At 42.6% G+C, this 13114-nt stretch overlaps 1 protein-coding gene across 2 annotated transcripts in view; it reads right to left on the reverse strand.

The window, feature by feature from the left end:
- The window catches only part of ARHGAP35 (Rho GTPase activating protein 35), a 141973-nt gene that overhangs the window by 79763 nt on the left and 49096 nt on the right, over nucleotides 1-13114 (reverse strand). For both annotated transcript variants that reach the window (XM_036274325.1, XM_036274326.1), the window contains exon 2: nucleotides 2043-5917. In XM_036274325.1, coding sequence (XP_036130218.1) covers nucleotides 2043-5726 — 3684 coding nt within the window. In that variant the 5' untranslated portion in view covers nucleotides 5727-5917. The remainder of the gene's footprint in view (nucleotides 1-2042; nucleotides 5918-13114) is intronic.

Below are 13114 nucleotides of genomic sequence, written 5' to 3' on the forward strand. Positions count from 1 at the left end.
CAACAGATTTCCGCTCTGCTCCAACACAGCACCCCACTCCACCAAGGCAGACCACCTATTTTCACCATCTGTGTAGGTCTTGCTGCCTCAGCTGGGGGCATAGGTCTAGGCAAGAAGGATCTGTGCCATTTCCTCAGTGATGCCTAGCATGCAGGAGGCACTGTGTTTTCCATTACCAACTGGCTCCCCCACTCACTTCAAATAAATACTTATTGCTTTGTCATGCTAATAAAAATCAAAGGCCAAATCCCCCATGTAGGGGCTGGCGTAGCATTCTCTGGCCCATGGTATCTTGCTTTTCCAGTAAAACAAGTGTCAGTCTGCATTAATGGCAGCAATTTTAATTGGAGGTTTGCTCCAACCAGGAAGAGGATCAAGGCTTTGCTTATCTCTGCATTAAGACGACAAAGCAGATACACTCATTTCAAAGCACCATTTTCCAAGACAGGAAAAGACAATTTCACCTTTTACTCACTCTTTCCAAAGGATACTCCTAAATTGACTTCTGGCACGCTACTGCTCTTGGGCCAGAGGTATCATTTTTATTTAACTTGAAGAGGTGTGGCACACATAACTAAGATAGATGGGAAGTCAATCACTTCTTGCATGCTGACCCAGCAATCCAGAGTAAAGAAGTTCTTAGGTAAAAAGTGCTCATTACCAGCACGGATGCAGCTATCTCAGAGGCTCACTTTATCCAGAGGTTTTCTGCTGAGCCTACACAGCGTGTGCTCTTTCAAGTTTAAAGCATGGCTTGTTTGGGAATGTATTTTAAAAGCATTATTTTCAACAGGTATTAAAAATAGAAGTCAGAAAAACAGTTATAATTCCCAGTGTGCTATTATGCCACCTTCCTAATTCCCAGATGTGCAAACACCCCCACAAATTAGAAGACAGCATTTAGATAAGCTATTCTGGTTAACACTGAGAGTGGAGGAGGAAGAAGACAAAATGTTTGGATCCCAGTATCATTAAACAGGAGAGCTTAAGGAGAAATACTGGGAGGCAGGTCAGGCTACTTACTGGCTTCTTGCCTTCAATGGGTCTGTCTACTACAAACCTTTGGAGAACAAAATACTAGAAGCAGATAAAGGAATCCAAGTGGAAAAACAAACCAGGGGAAATCAGACAGGAAAAGAATGCTTACAACATTTATTAATATTCAGCTCAGAGTGGGAGGGGAACAGAACACAATAATACTGCCCTGCCCCTTTCTGACACTGCAAATACAGGACAGGTTTAGAACTTGCAGTGGTAAGGTCCTAATTTTTCATTTATATACTTGAATACCCTTTACTGATTTGTGTGTGCCAATAAAATAATTATCAAATTTCCTAACCTAAAATGACCTTATGGAGAAAAGGAGCAAGTAAGAGATGTACTGTTTAGCAGTGAGACTGAAGCACACAATTTTGGATTCTGGTGTTTAAGTGAAGGAATAACAAGCAAAGCATCACTAGCTTGGCCAACTGTCAGGACACTGACAAGTTCAACACTATCTGCTCATTTTGGTAATTAAGTAACTATCATTTTGAACAAAGACAACTCCGGCTGCCTATCCAAGGTCCTTACTATTGAGAACTGGCAGCAGTAGCTATCAAAAACACTGCTTACTTTTTTATTCCTCACCCAAGAATATTTTTCTATTTATTATCAGATACAGTAGGAGGGAGAGAGAGAAAGAGAGACACGAGAAAAACATTGATGAGATAGAGACACATCGACTGATTGCCTCCCGCATAACCCGACCAAGGCCGGGGATGAACCGCAACCGAGGAATGTGCCCTTGACCAGAATCGAGCCCGCAACTCACTGATACATGGGCCAATGCTCTAACTGCTGAGCCAAACCAGCCAGAGCAACACAAGGTGTGTACACACACACACACACACACACACACACACACACACACCCCAGATTTTTACCAGCACATCAGATTTTTACCAGAATAAGCTGTCCTTGAAAATCATCATCGTCAATCAACTCTCACTGAGAAACTGTGCAAGCTACTCCTATGATGTACTTCTAACCAGATGTCTTACCTTAGTGTTCCTTCTTAGACTGCGAAGAATATTCCTCCTCCTTGGGTCTTCATCTGTTTCATATGGAATGACAGCATTGTCTCCTTTATAACCTTGGGATGCCTGGTCCTCCTCTTTCTTCCGGATGGGCCCCAGCTCATCATCACTCCCCACACTGAAGCTGGTTCGGTAACTAGCAAACCTCCCCAGCCGGCTGCATCTCGTCCTGTATAGCACTGGCTTGCTCACAATGGATACTTTGCGGCCTCGTTCTAGAGAGCTAGTGTCCATTTCACTGTCAGATCCATTCCCGCTGCCATTAGATTGGGCTTTGTTAATATTCCGAATGGTGATGATTTTGCCTTGAGTGCTATCATGGGGCACTGAGTATATATTTTCTTCTTCATTCCTTGGCTTGACCACAGCATCCATGGGTTCAGCATAATCAGAAGGATCAAACCCATCTGGAGGTAGCCAGGTGCTAGACGACACAGACTTCCTCTGTCCATCTCTATGGCCTTGGTCTAAGTAAGACAGATCCCCCTTCGTAATTTCAAAATGGACAGGAGGCTTTGGTTTGACTGGCGGAGGTACTTTGTTGTTCAGTTTACTCTCAAAGTTGCTCATGAATAAAGACAGCCCATCATTTCCCTCCAGTTCCATAGAGAGCTTAGAATGGTCTTTGGACAGGGAGGGCAGTGATGTATCTTCTCTAAATAAGCTGTAAGAAGGGGTCTCGATATCTTCTTCCGAATCCTGCAGGTTTGAGTTGCAGAGTGGAGAGCCCGCTCGAGGAGAGTTGAACACCTCCTCTGTGGTGCTACAGGCCTCGGCAACGTTATCGTACATATGGGTAGCTTCAATTATGTTCTTTTTCTCCACCACATCTTTAAAAAATGGGTGGAAGAGCTCAAGTTTATGCTGGGGTTGGCTACAGGGGATGCTTGTGAACCTGCCATCAATTTCTTGAGCAATCTCCTCCCCCTCAGTCAGCTGTTCCCGACTTAAGTCATTGTCCAGGACATCTATAGCGCCATCAGTGAGTGCGACCAGCTGAATGGGGATAATATCCTGCACTTCACAAAGAAAGGCACGTAACATAGCCAAGGAGGCCTTACGTTTGGCTGAATAAAAAACAATGTACCCATGGACTAACCGGCTTTTTCTGATGCTAAATGAGGAATGGTATGAAAGAATAGACAGTTCAATGCGCTTCTTGTGTAGTCCGATTGGTAGTTCAAGTAAAACAGAGTTGTTGCTCCCACAATGGGAAGATTTACAGGTTTGGGATTGAAGGACAGGAAAAAGTATGTCGTCTGCACTAAAAGGATCTCCACACATCAGACACATGACAATTCGCAGGTCAACATCAGCCAGATCTTTGATACTAGCAGTAGAACTGACCAGGTTTAAATTACGCTTAGAGTCCAGAAGTCCTTTCAAAACTTGACTGATGTGCTTTTCATTAATGTTTCGTCCGTAACTGATGCCAGCAGAAGCAGGGTCCAGAAAGACACACTGAAGTTTGCTAGCAATCTGCTGACCTTGTTGTATTAAGCTATGCAGCGTCTCTCCACTGGTATCTCCTCTTTTGTTAACCAAAATTAGCGTCAGGGGGAGATGAACTAAATGATTATCTCGTCTGCCAAGTGTGGACTCTCTACTTTTCTCTATACTCTCCACCACATAGGACAGAGATTCCTTTGAATTGTAAAGGCAGAGACATCCATGGGGCTGAAATGTTGGTGTTTGGAAAGAGTTCACAGGAAGCCTGACATTCCCTTCTATTGGCCTCAAGGAAAGCTCATACATTTTACCATCTATCACATACTTGTCATCATTTGTACAAAGAGCTCGAATCTCATTGGCCAACTCTCGGGCAAGTCCATCTTTGCCCAAGATAACCAAGTTGATTCTATCAATGTTGGGGTCAGAAAGTGAATTTTTCTGATTCCGGTCAGATGGCCGGATAAACCGAGAACTAATCAAGTGTTCAATCTTAGCATCCACACAAGCTGGGCAGCTAGGGCACGTTTCCTTTGTTGGATGGTATACAAAATGAATGTGCTTCAGAATAAGGGCATCACGCTCAGCTTGGAGCTTTTGTAATGCTTTAAATCGCTGTTCCTCCCCCAGAACATCCTGAATGACCCCCATCTTCTCCTTGCTGGGCTTTGCATCCAGCTCTAGCTCATAGAACAATTCTGAATATTCCACAAGCAGCTCCTGAAACTCTTCCTTTGCTCTGTCTATAATTTGCTTTTGGTGTCTGCCATAGATATCCATATATACAGATTCTTCCAGCCACTGGTAGAAATCTTCATTCATGATGAAACTACGGGCCTCTTCCCAAGGCTTTCCAGGAGTTATGAAAGGCGAGGTCTCCAAGTTTTCTTTAAACGACCTTCTCATCTCAGCTCTTTTCCTTTCGTTCCGTAGTTTCTCTAAGTGGGCCTCATACAGCTGCTCTGCGGGAACCGTATCCATTAAGTCAAAGGGAATCCGTTCGTTCTCCATGTTGTCAATGTGGCTGGTGGCATCCCATGGGGTCTCCTCAAGCACAACAAACCATTTCAAGAATTCTGGCTTGGTCTCCAAGAGCTTTTTGGCTTTTATGCAGCTTAGGTGGTCTATTTCATCTAGATTGGGTATAAGAGCTTCAAAAGCTAATGGCAGGGCTGCCAAGTACAGCTTCCTTCTGCGCTCAATATGCTCATGCTTGAGGCGATGGATGTGCTGGAGAAACAGCTTCTTGGCTTTCTGAGTCCCTTCCAGGTAGACATAGTCCTGGTACTCAGGAGAGGCCTGCATCTTTCGGCTGACACTTAGCCAATTCTCATTGTGGTTTTTCACAATGCGACTCACCAGCCACTCGTATTTGTCCTTTGCCGTAGCTATCTGCTGACTTTGCTGCTTGAGAGCTTCAAAGTAAGGAATGATTTTCGTCTTTCCCCGACTTTTATCAATGAGTTGCACTAAGGTGCTAAAAGCCAAGTCCACGTTTACGTTGGACCTTGCTGAGGTCTCCACAACCTGGAGGTTCTTTTTGCTTAAGGCAAAAGTATGTGCATCTCTAATGTACCGCTCAACGCCCTCATCACACTTAGTCAGGACCACCACTATGGGTTTTTTTGTTTTTGCAAGCTGATTGTAGAGATTGGAGACAAACTTGAGCTGGTCATCAAAGTTCCTATTCATGCCCCTGCTAACATCAATACCAAGAAGAAAACCATCAATTAGCAGCTTTCCATCTGACATTTGTTTCTGCTCAAAGTCCTGCTCCAGCCCCAGCTGGTCAGTGCAAAAGTACATGAGTTTTTCAGCTGATGCGAGCTTTGTTGCAGCAGCTCTCTTAATATAGGGCTGTAGGGCCGTGCTTCGATGAGGTTGAAAAGTCTGATCATCAATAAATTCAGTCTGCTCTACAATGTGCATCTTACATTCCACGCAATCCTCCAGGGATCGGCTAACTTCTCCCCAGTAGAGAAAGTGGTCATTATTGACCACTCGCCCACCGAAGTCACTGGTGCTAAGGACAGAAGTATGGTCCAAATGAAATTCATCAGCACTTGGGCGCACGAAGCGGTTGCACAGACAAGATTTCCCAATACCGCACTGGCCCTTCTCCTTCTCAGTCCCAGACAATCCCACCACACTGATGTTATAGGTGGGAATGCGGACATCTTGCTTTCTTGCCATCATCATTGTCGACACATCCTGCCACAATCAGCCTTCCGAGATCAGATTAGTGTTTTCCAGTGGACCCAGTGGCTTCCCAACATTATCAGTGGGGACTGGTTGCCCTTGCAACAAAAGTGTCAGGTTCCATAGTGTTTGTATACCAGTATGAGGTCAGTTTTTGTCACTTCTCATCGCCAAATAGCCAACATTTCTTCCTACATGGGGGAAAAAAAGAAAACCCATCAGCATCATCATTTTGGAACCTAATTATAGTCACTGAACTATAGCAAAAATCAATATTCTTATTCAACAAATACAGCAGTGAATGTGCCAGGCCTAATGCTGGGTGAAGACATAAGAGTGAATACAACTGACATCAATGTGTCCTCAGAGAGGTACAATGTCATCTAACAGAGGAAGAAACATAATAAGCAGTATGCTAAGTGCTAAAACAAGGGTTTGAGGTCTCCTCAGAAAAATGGCTGATTCCAGGAATAGGGCAGCATTGGTACAAGATAAGCCTGGAACATCTTGTTGTACAAGAAAAGAAGTGCTTGAAAAAATGATAGGGTGCCTCGCAAGGACACAGGAGTTAGTCAAAGGGGCTCCCACAGGTCAAATCTGGGACCATCTGAGCACTAAAATAATTAAGTATATTAACAAATTATAAGCCACTGCAAAACAGAGAAACTTTCAGGTCTTACTACTGGATCAGACAAGAATCATTAACTTAACACGAAATCTAGGGGAGGGATTTTGATGAGGAGCAGGGTATTTGTACAGAACTTAGATATCCTCTGAAAGACTACTTATTAGTTATAAAGGAAAGAATAACCCCCCACTAATTATACAGTGGAGAAATTGGGCGACATTTTGGCTGGGTAATGAAAGCTGTCTTCACCAAAGAAGGCTAGAAGAACATCATGGTCCTCAAATGTGATCCCTCGGGAGGATACATCACTACGCAGCATGATGGCCTAGAATCCATTACCTCATCCTAATCACAAGGAAACATCAGACAACACAAAATGAGCTAGATTTTGTTGGGGGTGGCGGGGGCCTGCTCAGTTTGGCTCAGTGGTTAAGAGCGTTGGTCTGCGGACCAAAGGGTCAAGGGCACAGTACCTGGGTTGTAGGTTTGATCCTCAGCCCTGGTTGGGGTCATATGAGAGGCAACCAATCGATGTCTTTGTTTCTGTCTTTGTCTCTCTCTTCCTCTCCACTCCCTCCCCTTCTACTCTATCTAGAAATCAATGGAAAAATATCCTCAGGTGAGGATTAACAACAACAATAAAATAATAATAATAATGATAATAAAATTTAAAAAATCAATGGAAAAATATCCTCGGTGAAGATTAACAATAACAAAAAAAGGTACCGGGGGGGGGGGGGAGGTGTTGCTTTATACTTTTCAAAAAATACCAATGTCATAATTGACAAAGAATGGTTATGTAAACATTACAGATTAGGGGGTGCTAAAGAGACATTGGATCTAAATGCAATTATTTGACCCCAGACTGAATTCTGCATTAGAGAAGGGATAGGGAAGATCCTCTACAGGACATTGTTAGGTCAATTAACAACACTGGACTGTAACAGAATATTAAATACAAGAAGTTTATCAATGTATGTTTATGAAGTTGGTACCATTCATGTCCAAGAATAGCTCCGCACTTAGGAAATACACTCTGAAATATTTTAGGGGAGAAGGTCATAATGTATGTGACTGGTTCAGAAAAAACAACAACTAGGTGTATATAGAGAGTAAGAATACAAATGAGGTAAAATACTAACAATAGGTGATTTTGGGCAAAGTATATAGGATCTTTCTTTGTGCTATTTTAATTTTTGTAACTTTCTACAAGTCTGTAATTATTCCCAAATAAAAAGCTTTTTGAAGGGTATGAATATGGGGTGGTTTCCTTGACAAGAACATAAGCTCTGTAAGAACAGGCCTACCTGTCTTGTTTACTTCTGTGTCCTCAGCCTATGACACAGTGCTTGACACAAATATTTACTGAAGAAGTGAATAAATGAATGACTATTAGAGCATATTAAAAAGTCTCCAAACCCAACCTTTTAGATTTGGAAAAATCTTTCTGTAGGAAGTTCCATCTCAGGTGAGAATGAAATATACAACTACTCCTCTCTTCCCAGAAAAAAAGCATAGCCCAAGGGGTAACCAGCTGAAACAAAGTAGGTGTGGGGAGGAGATGGGTGAGATGCATTAGCAAGTGAGCAGGGGCCAGATTAAGCCATTTTCAAAGAGTTTGGGTTGTCTTCTGAAGGTTATGGAACCATAGACTGTGGCTGAAAAGTGGCACCTTATAGGACCTAAAGTTTGAATATATTAAGTAATGCAACGTTATAATATCTCACAAATTCTCTAGCAACTTTCCAGCTAAAATAAGTCAAACGTGTCTTTGGCTGCCTCTACAGAAACGGTCTTCTGGCTATTACTGTTTATACTGCACTGGTATCTACTTAGATGCGCAAATAGGACTTTGCAACTGCTGAACTTGCAGTCACATGAAAAGTCTCCTGAGATCTCCCAAAAAGGAGAATTAAAATTAACAAACAGAGCAATTTTCTTCTGAATCTCATGTCTCATAGGAATCCGATATTTCCACAACCTTACTACGTTTTTTTGTGGCCTATCTCATAAGAAATGTCACAGGAAGCCAGACCACCAAAGTTATTCTGACTGAGACAAGGGGACAATGAATGGGGGAGCACAGTTGTCCCTATGATAACTTCACAGACCTTTCCCAAACACCCATATCTTCCTTTGATAACCGAGAAAGTCAAATCCTCTATGGAAACAAAATATGGCTGGATGTGGTATGTAAAATTTGTGTGACCGTTTTCAAAAGAGAAATGCCAATGACTGCGAGCAATCACCACCAGACCACCTTAGTGGCATGCTCCTAAAGAAGCCAAGTTTCAGAAAGACAAACAGCACATGATCTCACTTATTTGTGAAATATAACAAGCAAAGTTGGCTGATGAACGAAACAGACCCAGAGACTTAGAAAGGAGTATGGTTCAGACTGACAAACCTCAGAGTAGGGGGGCAGGGGGGATGGATGAGATGAACCACAGAACTTAGATGCATGTATGCATAACCAATGGACATAGACAACAATGCTAGGGGGGGTGGGGGGGCGAGATGGGGAGGTGGGTGTCTAGGGGGGGAAAGGAGAAACATCTGTAACAAAAATAAATTAATAAAAATTAGAAGAGAAAAAAAAAAAGAAGCCAAGTTCCAGACTCCAGCAGGCATCCATGGGAGAGACAAAACAAATCAACCCCTCCCCTACCCCCTCTACAGGATTGCTTACCCAAGTAAAATTACAAGATGCTTAGGAATATCTAAATAAAGAATGCTTACATACATCCTCTGAAATACCTGAAAAGTAAAGCTCTGAACAGAATCTAAGTGCCTTTTCACATTACTCTGTAGTGCACATATACAATTTTGTTTCACCTCATGAGGAGACCTGGGTTGTTAAAAGCCAGCCTCAGATGGGAATGTTGATGAAGGTTTCAGGAAGTCAAGGGTGCTACTCCCATAACAGGGCCCTTCTCTATCAATTCTTCATCCCAGGGTGAAGACTGGCAGGACTCAAGGCCACACACTGGACTGATCTTGAAATGCAACTTGGTGACACGAGTCCTACCTCAAGTGACTGCTGCAGGTACCTGGCAAATCAGCCCACTTATTTTTTTGTAAAGTGGGCCGAAAAATCTTCCTGCACAGAAATCTCAGGAAAACACATCCCAACCTGTTCTTTTTTTTTTTTATACTCACCCGAGGACATTTTTCCATTTTTTGTACAGATAGAGTGGGAGGGAGAGAGAGGAAGAGAGAGAGAGAGAAACATCAATGTGAAAGGGACACATCGAGTGGCTGCCACCCGCACGACCAACCAGGGCCGGGGACAAACTGCAACCGAGGTACATGCCCTTAGCGGGAACCGAACCCGGGTCTCTCCGGACCGCAGGTCAACGCTCTAACCGCTGAGCCAAACTGGCCAGGGCCCAACTTGTTCTTAAACCTCAAGAAATAAAGATACTGGCTCAATTTTGAACCATACTAAAATGTATTTATTATCCATTCAACATCTGCTTATTTAATTTTTTTTAAATGGCATATAACTTCTATTCAAGTGTCTCAGTTATCCAAAGGAAGCTAAAGAAAGCAACATTCTCGCCCTGGCCAGTTTGGCTCAGCAGTTAGAGCGTCGGCCTGCGGTCCGGAGAGACCCGGGTTCGGTTCCCGCTAAGGGGATGTACCTCGGTTGCAGTTTGTCCCCGGCCCTGGTTGGTCGTGCGGGTGGCAGCCACTCGATGTGTTCCTTTCACATCGATGTTTCTCTCTCTCTCTCTGTTCCTCTCTCTCCCTCCCACTCTACCTGAACAAAAAAATGGGAAAATGTCCTCGGGTGAGGATAAAAAAAAAGAAAGCAACATTCTCAAATCAAGAATGTAGGTGTGGCCCAGTGGTTGAGCATCAACCCACGCACCAAGAGGTCACTGGTTCGATTTCTGATCAGGGCACATGTCCAGGTTGTAGGCCCGATCCCTGGCGGGGGGCATGAAGGAAGCAACCAATTGATGTTCTCTCATCGATGTTTCTCTCTCTCTCCTTCTACCTTTTTCTCTCTCTAAAATCAATAAAGGAATAAAATAAAATAAAAAGAACATAGCAACTAATATATTAAACCCAGAATGCTAACAGACTTAAAAAAGCTAACAAAAAAAAAAAAAAAAGGAAAGAAAGAAGAAAAGGCTGGCATGGGAGTGGTTAATTTTTGGACACCTGGTAACTTTCCACTTGTTAGAAACCTAATAGGTTTCCTGGTATAAGTACACTCTTCTTACATGTCTGTCTTTGATGTCTGGATAATGCAGTTTTACTAGTTCCTCAATTGGACTGAATTACACAGTAAACAAAGACTGTTATAAATCTAAAAACATCTCAAACACTTGGTTTAAAGGAAATAACCTTAAGTGCTTGGTCACAGACACATTCAACTTTTCTAAGAGGTGGGTAAAAAAATTAGCTGAGTCACTAAATATGATCTGAAGGCCACAAAGAAAGAGAAAGTAGAAGACAAGGTATATCCGTGACTTCACAACATCTTTAATTTAAATCTTATGGGAACCAGTGCTTTTAGTGGGCAACTAAGCTTCTCAAACAGCAAAATCTGAATGTCCATTCTAATAATCTGCCAATACTTATCCTTTTAAAACCAGAGTTACAGCAGAGTAGGTAAAGTAGTCTTTAAAACTCCTTTTATCTTTGAGCTTTACAGAGCTACTTGTATTAGAAAAAAAAAACACAAAACTTAATATTTAGTTAGTTTTATGCCATAAATCAAGTACTCCAGAAAGGAAAATAATTCAAGAGTATATTCAATTCTTTGTTACAAGTATATGTCGAGAAAACATAATGCAAACATACCAGAGCTTTTTTAGAACCTGTCACCAGACTCGCAGAGTTGTTTATTTGGCATGTTTAACCAAGACACCAACTCCTCAAAGGGTACCTCAACTGGAAGGCAGAAAGAGGGTGTTTTCTTTTTTAACACCTCTACAAAACACCCAGAGCAAGAAGTGGTAACATTCCCAAGATAGTACACATTTCACAGGGCACAGAAATGCCTGTGATCCAGCATTACTATGGCTGCTAAAGTGCATACTGTCGACAACTCTATCAGTGTGTTTCACCCTTCTATCCTGCTACCTCATGCCCCCAAGAGGAAATGTTTCTGGGCTCTGTGATCTGGAATGCTCCATGATATACACACAGGTCCACCACCATCATCCATAACCAAAATTATCTATCATCTCTCCCTCCGAGAATGGTCAACAAGTTCTGAAAAATGCATTTATTTCTAATCAACCATATACAGAACTCCACCAAGCTAATAATATTGTAATAGTATATAATAATATAATCAGGAAATAATTACATAGAGCTCATAGCAAAGGAAGAACATATTTGTTACCATAATTTGTCTTAATGCCAATAGGGGAAAGGAATGAAACTATGCTCTGTAACTGTAACAGAAAACAGGGTTTTCTAAACTTCCTTAATACCTCATACTCCTCAATACCTTAAACTTCTGGCCCTGGCCAGTTTGGCTCAGTTGGAGCATTGGCCTACGGACTGGAGAGTCCTGGGTTCGGTTCCCGCTAAGGGCATGTAATTCAGTTGCAGTTTGTCCCCGGCCCTGGTTGGGGTCGTGTGGGTGGCAGCCACTCGATGTGTCTCTCTCACATCAATGTGTCTTTCTCACATTGATGGTTCTTTCTCTCTCTTCCCCGTTTCTCTCTAGCTCTATCTGGAGATAAATGCAAAAATGTCCTCGGGTGTGGATAAAAAAAAAATTAAACTTCTGAATGGATTTTCAAAGCTATGAATTACCAAGCGGCAGCTGGGTAAAATGTTTGCAGTAAGTAGATACATGATAAGATTCAGGGCTACAGGATAGAGAGCAAGGGCAAAAGGAAGGGCTCTAACTAGGAAATATTTTCCCTGTAAGAGAGACTCACTCCGAAACGAGAATTTTTAAGAGGTATTTACTTTCCATATGAGCCAGGAAGGATAGAATATAAAAGCTCAAGTAAGAGGAGAATACTAATCTGTGGTCTACTGAACTGCTAAATATAAACAAAATATTCTCTAAAATCCCAATGTTTCCATTTTCATGTCAATAATCATTAAAGTAAATTTCCTGCCCTGGCCGGTTTGGCTCAGCGGTTAGAGCGTTGGCCTGCGGTCCTGAGAGATCCGGGTTCGGTTCCCGCTAAGGGCACGTACCTCGGTTGCAGTTTGTCCCCGGCCCTGGTCGGTTGTGCGGGTGGCAGCCACTCGATGTGTTCCTTTCACATCGATGTTTCTCTCTCTTTCTCTGTTCGTCTCTCTCCCTCCCACTCTACCTGAACAAAAAATGAAAAAATGTCCTCGGGTGAGGATATAAAAAAAAAAAAAAGTAAATTTCCTTTAGGGATTTTTCCCTTAAGATTTTTTCCCCCTTTATTAAATTTTAGAGAGAGAAGAAGGGGGAGGGAGGGAGGGAAGGAGGGGAAGAGAGAGAGAGAGAGAGAGAGAGAGAGAGAGAGAGAGAGAGAGAAAATGAGAAACATCGATGAGAGAGAACACTGACTGGCCGCCTTCCGTATGCCCCCCACCAAGAATCAGGCCCACAACCTGGGCATGTGCCCTGGACTGGGAATTGAACCAGCAAACTCTTGGTGCATGGGTCAACGTTCAACCACTAAGCCACACTGGCCGGGCTTCTTAAGGTTTTTGTTTTTCCTTTAAAAATTTAGAGAAGAAAAGTTGGAAGTGGAGTCCAAGGGCCTTATTCAACCAATCCATTTATCGGTGAAATCCAGATGAA

This window comes from Molossus molossus, unplaced genomic scaffold (assembly GCF_014108415.1).
Source record: "Molossus molossus isolate mMolMol1 unplaced genomic scaffold, mMolMol1.p scaffold_m16_p_21, whole genome shotgun sequence".
Classification (NCBI taxonomy): domain Eukaryota; kingdom Metazoa; phylum Chordata; class Mammalia; order Chiroptera; family Molossidae; genus Molossus; species Molossus molossus.